General features: G+C 36.5%; 1 protein-coding gene across 1 annotated transcript in view; it reads right to left on the bottom strand.

Annotated features, from left to right (window-relative positions):
• Positions 1 to 22653, bottom strand: part of itga5 (integrin, alpha 5 (fibronectin receptor, alpha polypeptide)) — a 37803-nt gene extending 15150 nt beyond the window's left edge. Inside the window, exons 1-15 of the mRNA XM_058410816.1 lie at positions 22203 to 22653; positions 11587 to 11720; positions 6852 to 6946; positions 6276 to 6399; positions 5602 to 5663; positions 5474 to 5519; positions 5260 to 5388; positions 5060 to 5104; positions 3973 to 4016; positions 3660 to 3713; positions 2862 to 2914; positions 2539 to 2747; positions 2217 to 2417; positions 2053 to 2098; positions 1854 to 1967 (exon numbers count right to left, since the gene is read on the bottom strand). Of these exons, the coding sequence (XP_058266799.1) occupies positions 1854 to 1967; positions 2053 to 2098; positions 2217 to 2417; positions 2539 to 2747; positions 2862 to 2914; positions 3660 to 3713; positions 3973 to 4016; positions 5060 to 5104; positions 5260 to 5388; positions 5474 to 5519; positions 5602 to 5663; positions 6276 to 6399; positions 6852 to 6946; positions 11587 to 11720; positions 22203 to 22393 (1547 nt within the window). The 5' untranslated portion in view covers positions 22394 to 22653. The remainder of the gene's footprint in view (positions 1 to 1853; positions 1968 to 2052; positions 2099 to 2216; positions 2418 to 2538; positions 2748 to 2861; positions 2915 to 3659; positions 3714 to 3972; positions 4017 to 5059; positions 5105 to 5259; positions 5389 to 5473; positions 5520 to 5601; positions 5664 to 6275; positions 6400 to 6851; positions 6947 to 11586; positions 11721 to 22202) is intronic.
• Between the last annotated feature and the right edge of the window lie 754 nt (positions 22654 to 23407).

Here is a 23407-nt window from a genome sequence, read left to right as displayed (position 1 = left end):
CCATCATGGTTCTCTACAGTAATATTACTGTTCTTTAGCCTGGGTCAATACTGATACTGATGTGCCAGGTTTAGTTTCTAGAAGTACAAATCAGAAAATACAATTTTAGAAAACTTTATATCATACACAGAGATCAGGCATAACATTATGACCACCTGCATTATATTGTGTTGGTCCCCCTTTTGCTGCCAAAACAGCCCTGACCCTTTAAGGCATAGACTTGAAGATCCCTGAAGATGTACTGTGGTATCCGGCACTAAGACGTTAGCAGCAGATCCTTTAAGTCCTGTAAGTTGTAAGGTGGGGCCTCCATGGATGGCAATTCCTTGTCCAGCACATCCTTACACTTGCCCATTTTTTCTGCTTCTAAGACATCAACTTTGAAGACAAAATGTTCACTTGCTGCCTAATATATCCCACCCACTAACAGATGAGGAGATAATCAGTGGTATTCACACCTGTCAAATGGTCATAATGTTATGGCCGATCAGTGTATTTTATGTGCATCGCTGAACAAAAAATACTGACAAGAAAAAACAACCTACAACAGATTTTAAAACCAAGTTTCAATAAAAAATATTGCAGCAAAACAATGATTTAATGATTGATCTAGCAAAGAACATGGTTCACAAATGCCTAAAACTTTGCTACTCAAGTATGCTTCTGTCCCACAGTGTTGTGACAATGTTGTGGCAATTTGATCAAGTTGTTGCATAGCTTGAGAGAGACACGAGTCTAATCAGTTCAGATTTTAAACAGGTACCAGCTGTCAAAATGTCTGATGCTCCTGCACCAGAGTCAGAATGGAATATTAAAATCTGGCTTGCCTCAAAAGTGAAAAAGATTTTAAAAATATCTTGTGATTTTGGGAAGATTCATAGCTAAAATGGAGATCAGATTTAGCCTGACCATGAAGCTTTGAGATGAAGCTGATGAACCAATGCTTAAACCTTCCAAGGAGTACTGTGAAATCAATTATAACCTGTGCAGACTTCAACAATATCACCAGCTATTTATGGAAGACTGGTCAGGATGAAGCCACTTCTGAGAATAATGGCATGTCTGGAGTTCACAAACCAAGTGACAAAATCCAAGAAAAAACTTGTTCTATTCACCCAGGAACAATAGCACAGTCAAAATATGCATAAGAATTAACCATGGGGGTAAAATACTCAGCTGTTAGGTGTTTAAAATTTATATTTTCAAATAAGTCTGTGGATTTCAAAATACTTATTATTCTCAAGCAATCAAAATAAATTCAAAAAATGTTTTTAAAAAATCCCATTCTTATATGCTTCAGTAATTTAACACAACAAAGAAAAATATAAAGATAAAAATAATTGGACCTTCAAGGCAAAGCAACTCAGAATAGAACATAACCCCTTTAGTGGCGACCCCCCGTCCCCACATAGGTTTAGCTGAGCTAATGTACTGAAACAGGTATTCCTAAGGTAAATTAAAGTGAATAACAATATTTGGTTGCATACCCCTTGCTTACAGAAACTTCTTTGTGCAGCAAGACAATGACTCAAAACAACATAAGACTTCATAAGAGTAAAATGGTGGAATGTTTTAGACTGGACAATTCAATCACCAGTACTAAAAAAGGAGTACTGAAGGAGAAACCCCCAAAACAAACTTATTTACTTAATCTGATTCATTACTTGTGCTCACCTAAAAACCCAGAAGTCTGCCACAAAAGATGCCATGCTCTATGTTGTTTAACCCATCTATATGTAAATATCGGAAAATGAATGCTGAAATTCCTAGCATTTCACAGTACATAGCGAAAGCCAATCCTTTTGCCATACACATATGGTAAGAAAAAGTTACATTAGAAAAGTAACACATACCAAGAAACATGTATGGTTTGGTTTCCACTGCTGATGGTGCAGGTCTTCTCCTCAGGATTAATCATTATTGGGTACACAACTAAGGTGGCACTCGCATTAACAATTGGCCGAGATCTGCAGAATGTAATCCAGCATTATATTTCTCTGTAATATGCACAGACTTTAACATGACTGCATTAAAACATGTTAACTAGCTCACCTGTAAAGAACTGCCTTGTCAGCTCCAAAAGCTCCAACGATGAGATCTATTTTTTTTTTTTAAAAGGTGGAAAAAAAAGACAAGATTCCAGAATGTATTTGTATCTTTTGGGTTTATTTCACCATAAAACAAAGGTGAAATGTGGTGATTAATCCAGCTCTCACCTGGGTAGCCATTGTGATCCAAGTCTTTTCCTCCTTTCATGGTATATCCAAAACTTGCAGGAATAACGGGAGGGACGGCTGATGACCACTGACCAGCAATCACTTGAGAGGGCTTCTCCTGGAGTCCCTTAGCATAACCATTATAGATGAAGACCAATCCTTGTTCATCTTTCCCACCAAATGGACTACTGATAGCAATGTCTAATGGATCACAGGTAGAGAATATATTATAAATTAAATGTAGAGAAAAAAGTTCCATATTCATAAAGAGACATACTGTACAGAAACAAAGAAGAATAAGTATCAAAGCTCTGGTACTCACCATTAAAGCCATCTTGGTTGAGATCTCCCAGCGGTGTGATTGAGCTGCCAAACCGACTGAAAATTTGCGTGCCAGTGAGGTGAGGGTGATGTGGTGTAAGCTCAAGAGGACCCATCTGAAGATACACATAAACTCGCCCTAATTCCTCCAACCTTCCATCTGAGTCACGCACCATGAACATGGGAGCACCAACTAACAAGTCTGTAAGTCTGTATTTGGAAAGATAAAATAGAAATAAAGAGCAATCAATACTCACAATATACAGACAGTATAAGGCAAATACAAGCAATCACTATGGCATGTATAGTGTTAAAGTTACTAACCCATCATTGTTGATGTCTGTAGCAGCCACAGCATAACCAAAGTAGGAGCCCATCTGTAGTAGATTTTAGGGCATTACTCATTAACACAACTCAAAATTGTTTATAAAGCACTTCATTCAAATTCAGAATTTTAAAAAATGTATTATTTTTTAAATTTCTAATTTTCTTAAAATGACAGGAAAAAAACTAACACAAACAGTCATGTCATTAAAACTGCTGACAGGCGAGTCTCGTTACAATGGCAGCGGTCAAGGGGTGATATTAGGGATTAGGGAGCAAAGTGAACAATAAGCTCTCAAAACGCTGCTAGTAAACCCTTCCTTTGGCCACTTTTGGTTGGTACTAGCAACTGCATACAAGGAACACACCACAAGACCTGCCATTTTGAAGATGCTGGGCCAGTCATCTAAACCATCACAATTTGGCCCATATAAGAGTCATCCAGTTCATTATGCTTGCTCATTTGTGACTTTAAATAAACATAGCTTTGCAATTGTACCTCTGAAGTGGGAACTCTGAGCTTGGAATGACATCATTTTTTACTTCTGTGTGCGCGAGGAGCAATCAAATTAAGCATTATAATCAGGAAAAATTATCTTTAAACTACACAATAAGCAATGTTTAGCACCAACCACTAAGTGCTACAGCTCTACAAAGCAAATCTTTAAAATAAATATTTTTTTATTTAATCACCAGTCTGCTGAAGTCTGAGACCTCAGTTTATTTGCCAAGCAGAAAGAGCTAGACTACAATTTGAGACTGTGTCAGTTCTACTGTCATGATGTGATCAAGTCCTACCTGTTCACCAATAAAAGTTTTCATGGTTTCCAATGAGCCATTAAGAATCGACACCTGAGGAGAATACAACATTTGAAACATTTTAGTAAGATATGCACTGTTTAATATGACTGACAATAAAAATAACTTCTTTAACAATTTTCTTTACCAACAATTACGTTTACCAAAAACAAACAATGTATGTATGTATGTATGAATGAATGAATGAATGAATGAATGAATGAATGAATGAATGAATGAATGAATGAATGAATGAATGAATAAATAAATAAATAAATAAAATCATGCCATCTTAAAGAACTCGACATGTTACCTGACCATGCAGAAGTACACCTCTGGGAACTCCTGTCACAAAGTCTGAGACACAGAAAGTAGATAGAACAGGACAAGGAAAATGTAATCATAAAGACAAAATTAGAAAGAGACTTGCATATTCAGATTTTCGGCACTGCAAAATTGTATAATTTTTTAAGCGGAACTTCAATCATGTTATAAATGTGAGTTTTTTTTTGTTTTGGTTTTTGGTGAAATTATGACCAACCATCTTTTTTTCACTTATCTTCATATTGCAGTCATGATACAAGCATGCCAAAAGATTTTAATCTGCTGAGTTCAACTCAAGGGTATACTTTTTAAAAACAATCCCAGATAAGTCATCTTATTACAAAATTTCTGGGTTTCTAAAATTTTATTTAGGGTTCTGAATTGCTTAAAAATCTTAAAATCTTGTTTCATGAGTGGCGCTGCAGAAAGGAGTTCATGCTATCTTCTGAAGATCGTGAGTTTGAATCCCAATGATACCAAGGCCAACCGTGGCTGGGAATTAAAATAAAGCAAAATTCACCATGCCCTCCCCACCAATCATAGAGTCAGTAACCAAATCACAAGCATCTGAGAGTTCATGTATTTAGTATACGACAGGTAGTATTTTCTCAAAGTTTGCTATGCTGTCCAATGACCGCATGAACAGTTTGAAATGATTTTCTTTGGCTGGCCCTCCCTCACCAGTTTATTATCAGTCATATGACAGCTGAGTTTGGGAATGGTATCAACAATAAAACATATAATTTACAATGTAAATGTATTAAATATACCACAAAAACAAAACAAACACACTAAATTCATATTCAAATATGTATGTCAAACCCTATCACCTAGACTGACATTTGCAAATTTGTTTTGGGGTGCAATAGAACGTAGTAATTTGTCCTCAATTATTTTGGCATAATCTTTTTTGGCAATATTTGACTGAACAAGTCTATAACTAGTCACAATCTAAGATATACCTCCATGATAACCTCCAGAGAGCTACTTCTACTTTTCTAGTTGGCAATATGTGATGAAAAACACATGCACTTGGCAATGAAGAGTCACATTAGGATGTTGGTTACATTCCTTACCTTCATCATCATCGCCATTAAATTCTCCTACTGCAACAGAGTAACCTAAAAGTCACATCACATAATAAGCATTATAGTTCAGGTAGACCAAACAGAAGTAGATCAAGCTGTCCAGTGATCAATCTGTTTTACTGCACTAACAAACATGCAACAACATATTTTGTTCGAGACATTTAAAGAGAGAGTATAAAAATCTTTACCCATGTAGCTGTCATCAAAGTTGATCTCTTTTTTCTGTTTGGTCTGAATCTGGCCTGCCACTGACGTTAGAAAATAGCCTGGGTAGTAGGCCTTGATGATTTCCTCCTTCACAGCAGAGATAAGTTGTCCTGAGAAGAAACTTAACATTTAATTCTGTTGCATTTTACAGAAAACCAGCAGTTTGGTGACAATCTCTATGTATCTGAGTTTTACCTTGCCAAAAATAGCTGCCAGGTCCTCCAAGCACTACCTTCCCATCCTGTAGTTCAACATTAAGTTAAAAATAATTTAACAAAGATGTTCTGAATGCACAAACAGTTAAACTGTTTCAAACAACTGACCTTGGTGAAGTCAGCACTAAATCCACCTTGACAATAACCTTGGCCTTTCATTCCATGGAATTCTGAAAAACATTAGTTTTAAACTAAGATTAAACTAAGAGTTGCTGAATTCTCAAATCTGCCCAGTCAGAAGCTGTGGATTCATTTTATATATCAGCACAGCTCCCACTGTGGTTCTGGCTATAGTATGAATGATAGAATTAGTGCATTCATATCAACCTAATATATTATTGTTTCTACTGCATCAGCTCAAACACAGGGAATTGACTGGTGTGGTTGTGTCACATAATTCAAGATGATTAATAATAAAGAGATTATTTTGTAGCTTATGTATTTACAAAAAAGTCTCAGATATCAATGTTTTGTCAAATTTTTAAGCAGGAGAAAATCTTCAGAACATACGCGTTTATGCTTTTTGCATTCTTTCTGTGAAAAGACTTTTAAATGACAAAAAAGCTGGTTTTTGTCTTATTAACATCGAAAGAAACACTATTGAGATGCCACTGATAGTTTATTGTTGTTATAATGCAAATAATAACAGGAAATAGCCTGTCTCACAGACACTCTACACCACAAAAATTTAACAATAAGCCACAACAATAAAAAAACAACCAAACAAAAAAAGAATCTCATCCTATAAATGCAGTACTATTTAGATATAGTGAGTGATATACCTGTGCGACAGGGAGCATATTCCACAAATTTGGTGAAGTTTTTAGTGGACAGGTAGCAGGAGCCAGTGACATCTGTCCCAGGTGGGTCCTGTTGGGTTTTCCAGGAGTAAAGTGGAGCACAAGCCTAAGGGGTCAGTTACAATAATGGAAGAAAGAGGTGAGTTACATAAAAACACAGAGACACACCGACACACACACACACAAACACACACAGCTAAGCCCAGGAAAGATCTGGAAAAAGGTCAACCATTATTCACAACACTCCAAACCGCAAGATTTATTCCAAAACAAAATTACCATAATAAAATGTACTAAATAAATGTACTGTTTTTGCACACACAACTTGCTTTGTTCTAATCTTAAATCAGAGCATATTTTAAAATAGAGCACATGACAGAAGAACAGAGATGAGGAAACAGACTGAAATTTTGAACACACTATATTCAAGCGATGAAAATGCATTTGCTGTACACACCAGAGCATGTTATAAACAGCATCATTTCATTATTAAGTAAACTGTTTTATTAAAACTGTGGAATGGAAAAAAAGATTCAAAGTTCTAAAACAATTTCTTACCAAGACAGAGTCTTCATGTGTGCGAACAGTTGCTCCAAACCATTGGTGGGACTTGAATTCTTGGGTTTCAACATTGTTGTTCAAATTAAGATCTTCTGCAAAGGTTGTAAGGGAGAAAAGGGCTCAGTGTAAATCTCTGCCTCACATTTGAAATACATATATACCTAGTTCCAGGTTAGTTCCACACTTGCCTGGTGGATGACCACGTGACATTACGCCACTCAAGTAGACTGAAGAGGAACAGGGAGACTGACATTTTTTTTTACCAAAGTGTTCAAGGAAAAGTTAAAACCATGTTGTCCAGCCAAAGATCATGACCTTGAATGAGATGATTATAATAATTATCCTGACCACAGTGTGAGAATTTGTGAAAACAGGATCAGAAGACAAATTCTATTAAACTCCTAAAGGCTCACAAGTACAAATGGTAAATAACTGGCCACTGTCACACGTTACACACAGTCACACTTTACACAGTCATTTGCCACAAATATTTCTCCCATTACAAAATTACAAAAACTTTATAAGGATGATGCAACAGGGCCCTGTGGTATTGCGAAAAAATGAGTGGGTGAAAGGGAGTGAAGTGGGCATGGACCCAACCTAGTGGTGGGTGAGAAGGGGGGGGGGAATAAATAAATCACTCATGTGCTTCTGCTATAATTTACCTGGCTTTATGTCAGTCTCCCTTGCTCTCACTCTCCTGTTTTTCACCCTTATTCATTACATTTCACTTTAATGCATTCTTCTTCTTCTACATCCATCACAATCTATACCATTCTACTCTTATAGTACATGCTGCCCATTTACGTTTTTCTTTCTGCCGAGCAAAGATTAAAAAGGCCTGCCTTCGATTCTCAGGGACTAATAAATTGGTAAAACGTACACACACACACCCCAAAAGTGTCAGAACAGCAAGGTCAAATATACTACTCAAAAAATAATAATAATCACAGTATAGATGGAGGAGATCCCCCTAGGACACCATCTGCCATCTGATCAGGAGCGTGCCCAGATGTTTTCAGGAGTGCATACAGGCTCATGGGGTCCATACTAACTTACATTATGAGGCTAGGTGAATGATTTTGGTTTCCACTGACCACGGTCACATATTTTTGTCCTTAACAAACTACACAATTTTGAGCAATGTATATGCTCAGCTGGTTTGATCTGGTAACTGACTTGGTCAGCCTAACACCTTCCACTTTCTTTCTCTGATGAAGTTTATTATCTTGCCAGTGTGTTTTGGGTCACTGTCTTGCACATGATGAAGATCCCCCCAATTAAATGCAATTCTTTCTAAATTGGCAGACAGAATGTTTCTGTAGACCTGAATTCATTCTTCTGCTACCATTATGTATTGCAACATCAATAAAGATTAGTGAGCACATTCCAAAGCAGTCATGCAAGCCCAATCCATGCTCTCCACCATGCTTGTCTTTTTAATTCCATCACTTGTAAAGGTTAATCTTAGGTACAGAGCACTCATCTCTATAATACTTTGAGAATTCCATACTGCATACAGATTCATACTGCTGATGATTGGTTTGTATGGCCTCTATATTTCTGCTCTTAAAGCATTCTTTGAATAGTAGATTGTCTTTGCTTCTGCCTTTGTAGGCTGCTAATGTCACTTACTGGTTTTAGTGCTTTTCTGTCATCAGCTACTGTTGTTTTGCTTGGCAGACCTGTTGTTTTCCTTGTTTGTTCTTTTACAGGACATTCCAAATTGTTAGTGAATTTCCTCCTTTTCTCAGGCTCACTTTACTTGAAAAAAGGTTGCACTTAAACAAAAGCTAGCATGTTCCAAGCCATTTAGTAGAGACAGACAAACAGGCCATGACATTAAAACCACCATTAAAATATTGTGTAGGTCCCCCTTATGCTGCCAAAACAACTCTGACTTGTTGAGCACTCCACAATGCTTGCTACTGCCATTAGGAAATACTGCTGCAATTAAGGTAAATACTTGGTCTGTAACAGTGTTTACAATAAAGGTCTTCTGGTACAGGTTTGCTTCTACAGTGTCCCCTGTAGAATATATAGCATATAGCCCTGTAGCATATAGCAAGCTGCAATGCACTGTGTTCTGACACCTTTCTATCAAAGCAAGCATTACATTTTTTTAGTAATCAGTGAGCCTTGGGAACCCATGATCTTGTCACTGGTTCACCAGTTGCCATTCCTTGAACCATGTTTGTACCAATCACTGAATCCCAGGAATTACCCACAAGACCAGATACTCTGACCCAGTCGTCTAGCAGTCACAATTTGGTCCTTGTAATATTAGTTTAAAATCCTTATATTTGTCCATTTTTCTTGCATCCAACACATCAGCTTTAAGAAATAACTTTATTTATGTCACCAGTCAGTGGTTTTACTGGCATGACATTAGTCTAGATATATTTTTTTGATCGCACAAATGAAACTTGAGACACTAAAATTAAAACAAAATATAGTTCTACAAAAACCCACTAAATATTAAAAAAAGTACCTCATTCAAAAATAATAACAAACAAAGTGATATATGCATAGATATACATACAGGTTGGTGGTGAGGTCACTGACTTGTTTTTGGGGCTCTCACAATGTTTGGCTGACCTGCATTTTTTGTTGTAGTTTTTTTTTTTTCTTTTATAGGACGATCCAAATAGTGTAATGGCTCTGATTAAATTTCCCTCTTTTCTCAGTTTCAAAATGCTTTGATGTTCCCCATAAACAGTGTTCGATTCCTAGGTGTTCACGTCACGCTGGACCTGTCATGGTCATGTCACATCAACACACTGGCAAAGAAGGCCCTGCATCTTCATTACCACCTTAGACGCTTAAAAGACTAAACAATGACGGTCATAAAAAGCAAAATGAATATATATATATATATATATATATATATATATATATATATATATATATATATATATATATATATATATATATAAGGTGTAAGGAGGTGTAATCGATTTCTGCTAAATTAAAGGTTGTCCATTTTCAGCATGAGAATAATACAGAGACATTCTTGAGGTCAACACCTACACACTGCAAACATGACCACCACAGTGCTTCTCTGAGAAATGACCTCAGTAGCAGGGGCCTCAACTGATTATACATATTTATATATATATATTTATATTTATATATATTATATATAAATATGTATAATATATATATATATATATAAATATGTATAATATATATATATATATATATATATATATATATATATATATATATATATATATATATATATATATATACACACACACACACACACACATATACACATATATACACACACACGCATGCACATTTAAATTATAAATAAAATTATAAACAGACTGACTAAACACTAATGCCATTACCCCCTCACCCGCCACCCCCCACAAAGTCGCATGCTATACTATCGTCTCACCACCAGTGGTACTTGGAGGCATGACAGGACAACGACATATTACACACAATCTCATAAGAATCATCATAAAGCAAATATGTCTGTGTATATTATGCAACTTTTTCCCTCAAGTCCTCCAGGATTATTGTAAAGGAAATATATCTGTACACATTGTGTCCTGCTATTAACTTTTCAAAATGTTTTTCAAAATAATATTCTGTAACTTTATTTGGACACTGGAATGCATTCTTTCAACTTTACACCAGCACTACAATTATCCAAAAATGAAAAATAATTCAATTAGATATAAAGAACAATGTTCTTTATATTTTATGATCACACTGTTGAAAAATACAAAAAAAAAATGCCACATGAATAGCTTTCTTATGCAAAAATGGAAGTGTAAGTGTTGGATTTGTGTAAAGGCCATTGTGAAAGGCAGTTTAAATGATTTGCTGGAGTACGGTCTCTTGTGCAGAGTTGCAGACAATAAATCTAATTCCCCAGGAAACAAGCCAGGAGGCCTCACTTGACACAGCACACATTTCACCGTTGTCTCACACATGTTCTGGAGGGCTTGGCACTGTAAAATCCTGGGGCTGCCTACACTGATACAATCCATGAAGCAAGTGTTCACTGTAATGGCTATAATTAGGAGGTGTAATCGATTTCTGCTAAATTAAAGGTTGTCCATTTTCAGCATGAGAATAATACAGAGACATTCTTGAGGTCAACACCTACACACTGCAAACATGACCACCACAGTGCTTCTCTGAGAAATGACCTCAGTAGCAGGGGCCTCAACTGATAAGTAAGTAAGACTCAGGGCCTGGCCTGCTGTTTAAATGTGTAAAGGAGTGCGTTCAGATCTTTATGTATGCTTCATTATGTGCCACAAGTAGACAAGAAGAGAATTACAATTTAGACCATGTTCAAATGGCCCACAAATTACTGAATTTCTGTATGTGCTTTTCCAGAGACTCTGTGTGAGCACTCAATCTTCTCCATTTCCTTAAAACCTTTTATGTCTATAGGTCTCTTGAACCAAATGCCTCCAGTAGAGAGGTGCAAGGGGATGCGAGAATGATATGCACTAGCTTTAGATGAAGCACAACGTTAGACCATTTTAAGTTAAGAGGTCAACACAGGAATTTTAAGGAGATGGTGTGGAAACTGATGCCTGAATACTAAATTTGATCAGTAATAAGGGTAGATTCTTAAACAGTGAGATTCCTGGTAACTGTAGGGCTGTGGCACTTATGATTTACATCTATTGACACAAATTATACAATCCACATCTTTTGGAAATTTGTAAAGAAATGTTGATAAAAAATGTATGAGCCTTACGTTTCCGGTCAAACTCTATGCTGTGGCAGTCAGACAGGTTACGGCCCCATGGGCAGTAGAACACAGATCCTCCCTCTGTGATGTCTGGCTGGCTGGTATTAGCTTTTGGTGCTCCAACTATAATGCTTGCATCTCTGGAAAAAAAAATTAAGAAAGCTAAATTATAAAAAAACAATAAAAAGACATTTGAGGATCAGGATTATCTTAAATTTTACAAGAAAAAATAACTAGCAAAAAATTAGAGCAAGTATTTTATAGTATTCTGCAAAATGTTAAGTTAGTAATGTACTTTATAGACTGCAAAACAGCATGTGCATACACAATTGAAGTTAAATTTGCTGGCACAACAGCCTTTATAATATATAATATATGTACACGCACACAGCTTTGTGCAGAATATTTTTCTATCACATATGTAATGTATGTGTAATTAACAGGGACAAGAAATTTGACAGACTTTCCTGTTTAAAGAAAATGATAGAACACCTTATCCCTCAGTTACATATAGTCTAATGTATTACATTATGTAATTCAAGCTTAAGCTAATTCCACCAACATACTCATAATTTCATCTCTAGCATATCTATAAGATCAATCTCATATCTGGATAGAATGCATGTTATGTGGATCGTAATTTTAAAGCCTGAAACAGCCTTTAAACTTTATCATTTTTTCCCTGTGTCTATTCTTCTGTAAAGCTGCTTTGAGACAATGAATATTGTTAAAAGCGTTATACAAATAAATTGAATTGAAATTGAATTGGACAATCCATTTAACACAAACGGTGAAAAATGTACTTTTAAAAGAAAAAGCTACAAAATGAGTGAAGCAGCACAACACAAAGATGGGTGAAACATTGTGACTTTGAAACAGTCTTTAAAAGGTAGGTAGAGTAAAGACAAGTGTTCACAGTCTGTAGGCTTTCTCTTGTTTTTCAACACCATTAAATTCAGTCCATTTTGGCATGTTAAAGGGTCAGGAGCACTACAGGCTTTGGGGGGTGGGGGGGCAGCATCTACAGGAAGAGACCACCCTTTCCTGCCCCCTGGGCTGGTTTCAGTGTTGCGTGACTGGGGGAAACTTCACAAAGCTTATACTGGCCAAATAATCCAGCAAAGATGGATGTTTAATCAATGAGAGAGAGAGAGAAAGAGAGAAAGAAAGAGAGAGAGAGAGAGAGAGAGAGAGAGAGAGAGAGAGAGAGAGAGAGAGAGAGAGAGAGAAAGAAAGAAAGAAAGAAAGAAAGAAAGAAAGAGAGAAAGAAAGAGAGAAAGAAAGAAAGATCTAGAGTCCAACTAGTCTCCAAGGGTTACAGAAAATGGTCTCCTTGGTTAGATACAAAGCTACCGAAAAAAGACAAAAAGTAGGTGTTCCGTTTTTTTTTAATCAGTGAGCTGGGGGACAGAACACTGCCTTCTGCCTAGAAGTGAAAATTCAGATTTTCCATCATGTGCCTGGACAGAGGGTACATCTCTGGGACATTAAAAAATGGATAGTAAGGTCAGTTGTAAAAGAAAACAACTAAATCCAAACAGTCATATATGTTTTACTAAAGAAATTGTCAGCTCATACACCTTAATTCCACACTTAATTAGGGATACCTGCACCTCTCCTCATTCATGCAATTACCCAATGAGATAAAAACATAGCAGAATGCAAAACAAAATCATGCAGATATAAGGTCGAATAGGATCGGTTAACTATCAGGACGGAGGGTAGCTTGAGTATTTCAAAGATAATGTCTAGATTTGACAAAGAATGCAAAACAAATCTGGCAGGAAGCTAGGAGATGTCAAATAGCCACTATTGTCAACTGCAGTGAACAGAAAAAGAATTTTGTGTCATTTTAATGCTTCCATTTTATCATTTTCCCCTCTACATGTTGTAGGCATAATATGCAAAATTGTAGAAACAGGGGCTCTGTGAACAAAGAAACACTTCAGGAAATAGAACAAAATGTAACTGTTGTGTGTTGCATATCACACAAATTTGCAACACAGATAGACAGACAGAGACAAACATGCACACAATAGCTGATGGTAATCTCAAAGAATTGCAAATAAGCACCAATTAGCATGTAATGGCTTTTTATCAGCTAGCCTAAACTGCATTCTCTCCCTGTTAAATTCTTAAACATTGGCCTAATGTTAGCATAGTAATTACAGCTTGATTGCTTTGGGCCAAAGAATGCCAGTTGTGGAAAATAACCTAAGTTAAGTGAACCAACCTCCAGTGAAGTAAACACACTTCAGAGGAGATACATTTTCAAAATGGCCATTATCTAAGAATGTGTACTGTAAAGACATCTGAATCAAATTGCAAAATCAAATGTCAAAATTGTAGAAATACAGAAAACTAGTGCTTTTAGAGACAATTCTGCTTTAGCTGCTTTATAGAACATACAGATGGATTTGATTTCATGACTGAACCAAAGACTGTTGATGCAAGTCCCTTCATATTTAACAGCTCTTTGTAAACAGTTGAAGCTATAAGGATTTGTAAGTACAGAAAGGTAATAGTTTATCGTTATTTTTAAGAAAATCTAAGAAATTATGTAGAATAATGCCTTTTGGGGCCATCTTCTTTACAGAAAAGTGGAGAGAGAACTAAATCTGGAATGAGATAGTCAAGCACATATGGGGGTGATTGGCTAGGTGTCCACAAACCTTTGGCTATATAGTGTGAATGAGACACTTGATGTGCTGGCAAGTGTGGAGAACACCACAAGCAATTTTGCAGCCAACAAATGTCTCAACACCAGTCACCAGTATGCGAGCTGTGTGCTAAACAACCCCAGCCAGCAGCAAGAGTCAGTCTGAAAACTGTTTACAGCTAAAACACTAAACATCCACATGTGTGGCTTTGCTAATAAGATGAACATGGTAAAAATGTGTGGTACTGCCATATTAAAAGCTGGGTGGAAAAAAAAAACTGCTGATACGACAACTAGCACTCCTTTCAAAAGATGGGGAGAGTAAACCCAGTACCAAATGGTCCTTAACTCACATTCACCAGCCAGAAACACTCCCCAACCCATATCCAATCACTATCTGCCCAGGTGTGAACCTTATGTCACTTGAGAATTGTTTCAATTACATTCAATCTGTTGACAAACAATAATCAATATAAGGTGCATAGAATGGGTTACCAACCTACAGATTTACCATAAGCCAGAAGTGTAAATCTTATGAATATACCGAAATACTTGAGTATTATAATCATGGTGGAAAAAGCATCGAGTTCATTTGAAGTGAATGACGGAATTATCCACAGAATACAAGATACCATGGGTTATTTCTAGAAACTTGTATGAAAAACACCTAATACCTAGTATTCCTATGCAATATAAGCTTTTTTGATAGTTTTAACTGAACATGCTTATCAGACTTTTGGTCATATGCTTTAACAAAAACAATCATTATCCAATCTACATATATGATACAAGACAATTATTATAAATGTGTATTGTGATCAGAATATCTGTTCATCCAATGAGCTTTCTAAACAGAGCCCACTCTGCTACAGCAGAGCTACAGGCTTAAATAGTTAAATAATGTTATTATATTCAGTATTTCTGTTAATTATTGTTTTAATATTATGTCTGTCATGCACATTTAGCGGGTAAAATAAGTATTGAACACGTCACCATTTTTCTCAGTAAATATATTTCTAAAGGTGCTACTGACATGAAAATTTCACGGCCATAGATGTCCATAAATGAAGTAATGTGTAATAATGTGAAATGACACAGGAAAAAAAAAAAAAAGTATTGAACATGCGTACTGAATTTTATGTATTTATGGTAATGACAGCTTCAAGACGCCTCCTGTATGGAGAAACTAGTTGCATTTTCAATTGGATTCAAGTCAGGTGATTGGCTGGGCCATTCTAGCAGCTTTATTTTCTTTCTCTGAAACCAGTTGAGTGTTTCCTTGGCTGTGTGTTAAGGATCATTGTCTTGCTGAAGTGTCCACCCTTGTTTCATCTTCATCATCCTGGTAGATGGCAGCAGATTTTTTTATCAAGAATGTCTCAATACATTTTCTCATTCATCCTTCCTTCAATTATATGAAGTTTGGCAGTTCCATATGCTGAAAAACAGCCCCACACCATGATGTTCCCACCTCCAAACTTTACTGTTGATATGGTGTTTTTGGGGTAATGTGCAGTGCCATTTGTCCTCTAATCATGGTGTGTATTATGGCATCCAAAGTGTTCAATTTTGGTCTCATCTGACCAGACCATACTCTCCCGGTATTTCACAGGCTTGTCCAAATGTTGTGCAGCAAAATTGAAATGATTTAAATGTTTTTTCTACAGCAATGGAGTCTTGCGTGGTGAGCGTGCATTACAGGCCATGGAAGTTGAGTGCATTACGTATTGTTTTCTTTAAAACAATTGTACCTGTTAATTCCAGGCATTTCTGAAGCTCTCCACAAGTGGTCCTTGGCTCTTGGACAACTCTTCCAATAATTCTTTTCACTCCTCTGTCAGAAATCTTGTGAGGAGCACCTTATCATGGCGGGTTTATGGTGAAATGATTTGAATTTGATTTGATTTGAATTTGAAATGATGTTCTTTCTAATTCTGGATTATGGTCCCAAACGTGCTCACTGGAACATTCAGAAGTTTTGAAATACTTCTGTAACCAATGCATCAGTATGTTTTGCAAGAATAGAGATGTGTCTTGTGTGATACCTTATCGATGAGACACTTTTTTTTATAGGCCATCAGTTGGGACTGAAGCAGCTGATATTAATTTGCACTGACAAGGAGCAGGATTGCTTTCTAATTACTGATTGATTTCAGCTGGTGTCCTGGCTTTCCATGCCTTTTTGCACCTCCCTTTCTTCATGTGTTCAATACTTTTTCCCTGTGTCACTTCACATTCTTACACATAACTTAATTTATGGACAACTATTGTTTGATTTTTTTTTTGGATTGCATGGGTTGTTACTAACATCTGGAGAAAATTTCATGTCAATAGCACCATTAGAAATATATTTACTGAGAAAAATGGTGACGTGTTCAATACTTATTTTACCCGCTGTATTTGAGTGCTGCCACAGACATTTAATTCTAGTGGAAAATTCTACTTAACAATGCCACAAGATTATTTTTTCTCCTGTATTGCATAAATATCCATTTGATAACTGTTATGGACATTAAAGTACAGAACACAGTGTCTCAGGAAGGCAACTAGCATCGGTGAGGACTTCACACACCCAGGCCACCATCTGTCAGAATTGCTGCCGTCAAGCAGGCGTTCCAAACCCATCTATTCTCACACTACCAGATTTAAGAACAGTTTCTTCCCCAGAGCTGTGTATGCTTTGAATCAACCTGGATACCTCAAAATATAAATGATCTATACACACTATCTGCCAGTGTGTACTGTTTAAATAAAGATCATTATACATAATTCATGAACACATCTGCAATACAGCTGGTGTATAAGGTACTGTCTTTTGCACTGTCTCAGCATGCTGCACTACAGTTTATATTGTATATGTTGCAACAATCAAAATGTCTATAATGTTTACACTTAAAATTGTGCATGTACTGTGAACACTATTTTCAACACATGAACATACGTGCAATACTGAGGCAGTTACAAGGTACTTTCTCTTGTACTATATAACTTAACACACAATGCTGTCACTGCACTATTGTTTAAATTTATACCGTCTCTATTGTTGTTTTAGCTTCTATCTATTACTAGCTATTTAATTACTCACTGTTTTTAATATTAGCCGTTTTAAGAGCTGCTGACCCCATTTAATTTCTGTCACATACACGTATGTACAATGACAATAAAAAAAATGTTTATTCATTCATTAATTTATAAAATAAAGGCAGATGACATATCCTTAAAGTACACCAAGATGGCAGTGCATCTTAAGATTACCTAATGCTTTATTTAGACTCCAGCCAGGCAATTTCAGTAGATTCAGCTAAAAATCAAATGCTGCTCTTCCCACTTTTTAAGACTCAACTAAATTGTCTGCCTGCTCAATGGACCTCATTTGCTCTATGCTGCTGTCCAGAAATCACTGACCAAAAAGATAATGATGAAAGCACTTGCTACTGGGAAATCTAGCAGTGGAGCACTGTATAGCTCACTTAAACAGCTGGCTTTGTCCCACCATGACAAAAAACGTACGCTCATAGATTATTGAAGAACAGGAAAAAAAATTACATGACATTATAGCTAAAGGGATTTTTGAACCTGCAGCCAGCCTAAGTCTGGTTTCAACACATGGTATGAGAAAATGCTTTAAAATAATTGAAACCATACTAGTCCTCTTTAACCTAAAAATTAATTACATATTACCTCATGGATTGTTTTTTGTCAGTTGGACACAATAACGTTACACATCCAGAATCAGAACATCCAGAACATAATCACAAATGCATAAGGATTTATCCACCACAACAGGGCACCTGCAAATCAAGATTTCAGTGCCATTTTGTAGCTTAATTACAAAGGTTATTTTATTTGATTAGTACACCTTAGGTCACCTATTAAAAATCAGAACAAAGAAGTGATTAGGAAGGAACAAAGTCACAAATGGCAAGCACATTCCTGAGGAGCAAAGTAAGAGGCAAGGTTATAGAAAATGTTTGTTTCCTTATACAAGCCCCTAAATGAACATAATTAATGCCCTGTCTGTCTATCTCTGATAAGCTATTTGCCTAAATACTGACACATTTAGGATAAAATAGGTAAAAAAAAAAAATTGGTAAAACAAAACATTTCAAATGTAAAGATGTACTTAAGTGTGCTTTATAACAACTGAGCAGCTCCCAGAGCTTTTGTGTTTTAGGGTATGACTGAGTACTGTACAAGTACAATTTGGCCTGCTGTGACTCGGCACACATGTCTTTTGCCACAAGAGAACGTACACTTATAAGGACAGGGGCCCAGTATTCAAACCTGCCATTCCAGACAAGCAGTAAAACAGTCCCTCAATAGTATGGGGGAATCTACTCTCTTGAGCCACTGACCAAGCTTTTCCCCATTAACCCTTAAAACAACATACCCTTGTGTTTTCACAGACCTTCCCTTCAGAGGATCGCCAGCTGCTAACTGGACAAAGGATGCTAATGTTAAAAGGTGAACTAGGACTTGAAGCGCACAAAATAAATTTGCAAGGAAAAGTTTTAGCTTCCTAAAACAGGTAACACTTTTCAACCTCTGCACAAAAAGTCTACTGTTCAACATAACACATCAACGAATACAATGAAGACTTTGTAAGCAGCTCCTGCGAAACTAAAGGGCTTCTTCTAAATGAATTCATGTAAATGAAAAATATTACCATTTCAAAATATTCTTTAGCCACCACAGTGAGAATTTTATCCAATGTTTAGACCCTGATCTCTGACCTACTGCTGCTAAAGCGCTCTCCCTCCTTATCTACTTGCTATGCAGACAGCGTGGAATGTGCTACTCCTACACATAATGAATGACTTTTTCTAATGCTTTAAACTAGGGATATGAATTTGTACTGAGAACCTAAAGCAACCTAAATTTTTCCTAAGTGTAGATATTTGACAACACTAACAATTAAACAGAATTAGCTCTTTAGCTCTAAAGAATAAGCAGATATTTTTTGACAAAACCATTCAAACAAAACAAGACTCCATACTATTACAATGATCTGATGCAAATAAATAGCTTTGAAAATGAAAGTGCAATAAAGAGTACTAGAACATTATAGAGCTGATTTTGCATTGCAGAGACTTCAAACAACTGGCTAAGGGAATGCTTGGAACAATTCCACTTTCTGTATGTTTGAAAACTCCCAACAACCACAATACAGAGTGTAAAAAGCCATAGCCTCTAAAAACTTCACACAGAAGCAGATGCAAGCATGAAATTAAAAAGTATTTATTTGACAACTTCACTGTCAGTATCTGTTTAAAATATCAGTACAATCCATAAAATATAACATAAAAAATTAAGGTAAATCATGTCTGAACATCCTCAATTTAGGATGGTCAGACATTAGGATTTAGGTTCAACATTTCCACCCTCAATTTAGAATTATGTATAAAGATTCAATGAAACAGAGGAAGAATAAAAATGTTACAATAACCTGGTTGCATAAGCCCTATCCACACCCCTAAACAAATGCCTTAATTAAGAACATTAGATTTTACTACATTCTAAAAGGGTTAGTCAGCGTGGCACATATTGATTTGACAGTATTTCCCCACTCTTTCTTCCAAAAATATTCTAGAGCCAACAAATTATAAGGACATCTCATGGTATTAGTAGATATTAACGATTCCCTCCACCTAGATAAAAGCCCCACTTCAGACTAAAAAAGGCAACCCTAAGTCATGATGCTGCCACCAATGGAATGGTATAATATTGGTAAGACCTGTGCTAACAACTTTTTCATGTTTTTTTTTTTTTTTGGTTCATGGTGATTTAGCTGAGCTTGGATGATTTTTTGTGGCATCCATTTAACCACCTTACCCCATAGCCTAGACAAGTGAAGAATATGAGAGGTTGTTGTCACATGCAGAGATTAATCGGGACTTGACAGATATTCCTGAAGCTCCTTTAATATTGGCTTAGGTTTCTTGGCATCCACCCTTGTAAGTTTTTGTCTTGTACTTTTACACATTTTTGAGGGACATCCTGTCCATTTTCTCTATTTCTTGAAGATGGCCTTTACTTTTCTTTTATACCCCTATCCTGATCAACACCTTATGATTTGCAAGCTCTTTGCTGATCGAACCAAGAATACGTTAAGAAAATTCTACTTTATTTGGGGTTAAACAAACAATGATGACAGCTGCATGATAATTACTTTTGAACATGATATTGACTGTGATTGATTAATACTGAATGCAGCCACATACCCAATAGTAAAGCACACTCATGCAACCAGTTTATTGTATATTCCTATTATTCTGTCAAATGTCAAATTTGTTTTTCCTTTACTTTTTTTTTTTTACACGTATTTCACACAGATGGTGGAAAAAGACATAAAATGTTTTACCTTGGTTTAATTTTTTTTTTTTTTTTTTTACATCCCAAAGAGTTAAGAATTAAGTATTACTTCTGCCTGGAAACTAGGCTTCAAACATATGTACAAAAGTTATACTGAATATTCTTGTAAATCCCAAAAAACCCTTTGCCCACAATGCCCTGTGAACAGTTTAAGTTGAGATGAAGTAATGGTAGTGAGAGCAGCTGCTGTTTTTGCTGTGACTTCATAGCTCATGAGACTGAGATGGAGTAGGTGGGGGTTTGCATGGCCTGAAATATGGTAGTTGGGTGAGGGGTTTTAAAACCATGTAAAATTACATTAGCAGAGGGCAGCAAAAGAGTTTCACCTAATATACTCTCAGAGCTCTTAAGGACCAAAAACACGCACAGTTCATTGTTAATGAGCTATCACATTAAATTGAAATTCACCCACAAGTCACTCAAAGTCCTGTCCATATCACTGATGGTTTACAATTGCAGCAGATAGCACTGTGAACTTTGTTGAGTTCAGTATATTTTAGAGAACCACAGTTCCTAAGCCTTTTTTTCCTTTTCTTTCAAAATTTGTTTTTTTCTCCTCAAAATATCTGAAAACTAAAAACTGAAACTAGGCAATCAGACAGTACCGTTCCCTTTTCTTTTCTTTTTTTATTTTAACCAGACAGCCAGTTCACAGGACAAGCGGTTACTGCAAATAGTTAGTCAGTGTATCATGAGTCTCATTAGAAACACCAAAGAAGGCATGACGTATTCAAGTCGCTAAAATGTGCTCTGCGCTTAGGGTCTTAGTCATTATAACAATGAGTCACACTGGCGCCAAGGCATCGCAGTCTGTCTTGCAAAGGAGGACAGTGACCGAACTGTGGGATAGAACACTTCTAAAATCTGATTACACTTGAGACATATGTGATTTACAGTTTATTTGCAAGAAGCAGTTACATTTCCAGTCCTATCTCCTTTGTCTCCGGTATCCTTTTTCCAAGGCTATTTTGTGGAAATGTGGACTATATTCTCCTTCAATGAATAAGCAAGTACAGTCATGGGCAATTAAAAAGTACCCCGAATTCTCTCCCAAGAGCTGAATCTGTTTTCCTGCCGTTGACGTCAAACCTTCCCCTGTTCATGTACTAAATATGGCTTGAAACCTGTACTAAATATGGCTTGACATATCATGCGGTTATTAGGCGAACTGAATTTTATGGAAAGATTTAAATACAGTCAAGGGTCCTTATGATGGTGTTTGCACATTTCAGCATGGAGTATCACCCTGAACAAACCATGAAACTTTTCAGCCTTCAGCTATGAACACGGGCTTTAATATACATGGCTTTTCATTGAGCTTGGATTCCAAACAACAATTGGAGACACTTCTGTGGAGCATTATCCCCTGCTGAGGTCAGATTACTGAGGCACTACCGTTAACTTCTAGGCATTCGTAAACTATTTTATTGTTTAAACGTTTCAAAGACTAGGACGAATCTAGGAATCTACACATCTAGACTTTAACAAATGTAAAGCTTTACATTTCCCTGTTTGTCCTAAACCTTATTATTCAGTCTGCCAATTCTTCATGACCTCAATAAAAAAGTTTAAGCGAAGAAACTGAACTTACCGTGCCGACTGTGCCATATAAAAGTCCACAGAATAACCAAAATAGCTGCCTGCGGGTCCGCTATATATTGACGGGTTTTCTACATCCAAGTTGAACGCGACGGTCCAAGGAAAAATGCATGTGATTAAAAGTGAGCAGCTCATGTGAAATAAAGTTGCCACCGTGGTTGAGCGGTGCCTTTTGGAACCCATGATACTCGAGGTGTCAGTCCACCTAAAGAAAAAAAATCGCCCGTTTCTTCTCAACAAAGGTGACGAGTCAAATGGCGTCCTCCTCAGTTGGTAAAACTGCCAGAATCTAGGCAAATCTCATGTCTTTTCAGACGTTCTTTAAAGCGCCCCTTGATGTAAACTCAGTTTCTCGCCCTTTCTTTATTTCAACTTTCGATCACTCCTGTTCTACCGCCTAGTTGTACCGTTCCCTTTCTCTCTTAATTGTGGTTATATTGGGGGAGTCGTGATAAGATGCGTTATGGGCGGAGCTATAAGAGCGCCTCTGAAACGCACGAGTAGATTTCTGACCCGAGGCTGAAGAAGCTTATAGAGAATGGAACATCAAAAAACTTGAAATAAGTTTATTTAAATTATACACACGTCGCATTCAATACAATTCTTTACGTTACTGTGAGTAATAAATCTACTTGGGTGTCAATGCGTTTCTTTGGTTTGAGCATGAAACAGATTTCCTTATAAAAACAAAACAAATACTTCTCAGTTTTGGGTTTTGATTTTGAAAGTTTAACCCTAAATAAAATGTAAAAATAAATAAATAAATGAAATAAAATAATAATAATATTATATTCATTAAGCCAAAGGTGCAGTGTCCGACCACTCTTGTCCAGAGAAGCCTGGAAAGAGTGATCAAACAAATAAGAGAAAGTTTTAATGTTCTACCCAATGGAGTTTTGTCAGATGCCAATAACTGGCTAAATGTTGAGTTAGAAACTGCTAAGTAGATGCTCTCAAAGCATCTACACAAATAGCCTTCCCTAATCTGTTGACATAAAGGTGGAAACACAATTGTATGGAATGTGATCATATGCTATAACATTACACTTGTCACTTGTCTGAAACTATGGTGCCTAGTCCAAGCCTGCAATGTCACTGGGTACAAAGTACGATCCACGAAGACATGGTTTGCAAAGGTTGGTGTGAAATCTCATCATCTGACAGTGCCTGACATCACTAATACTCTTATGGCTCCAC

Source organism: Hemibagrus wyckioides, linkage group LG15 (genome assembly GCF_019097595.1).
Source record: "Hemibagrus wyckioides isolate EC202008001 linkage group LG15, SWU_Hwy_1.0, whole genome shotgun sequence".
Classification (NCBI taxonomy): domain Eukaryota; kingdom Metazoa; phylum Chordata; class Actinopteri; order Siluriformes; family Bagridae; genus Hemibagrus; species Hemibagrus wyckioides.
This window is presented reverse-complemented; position numbering and strand designations above follow the sequence as displayed.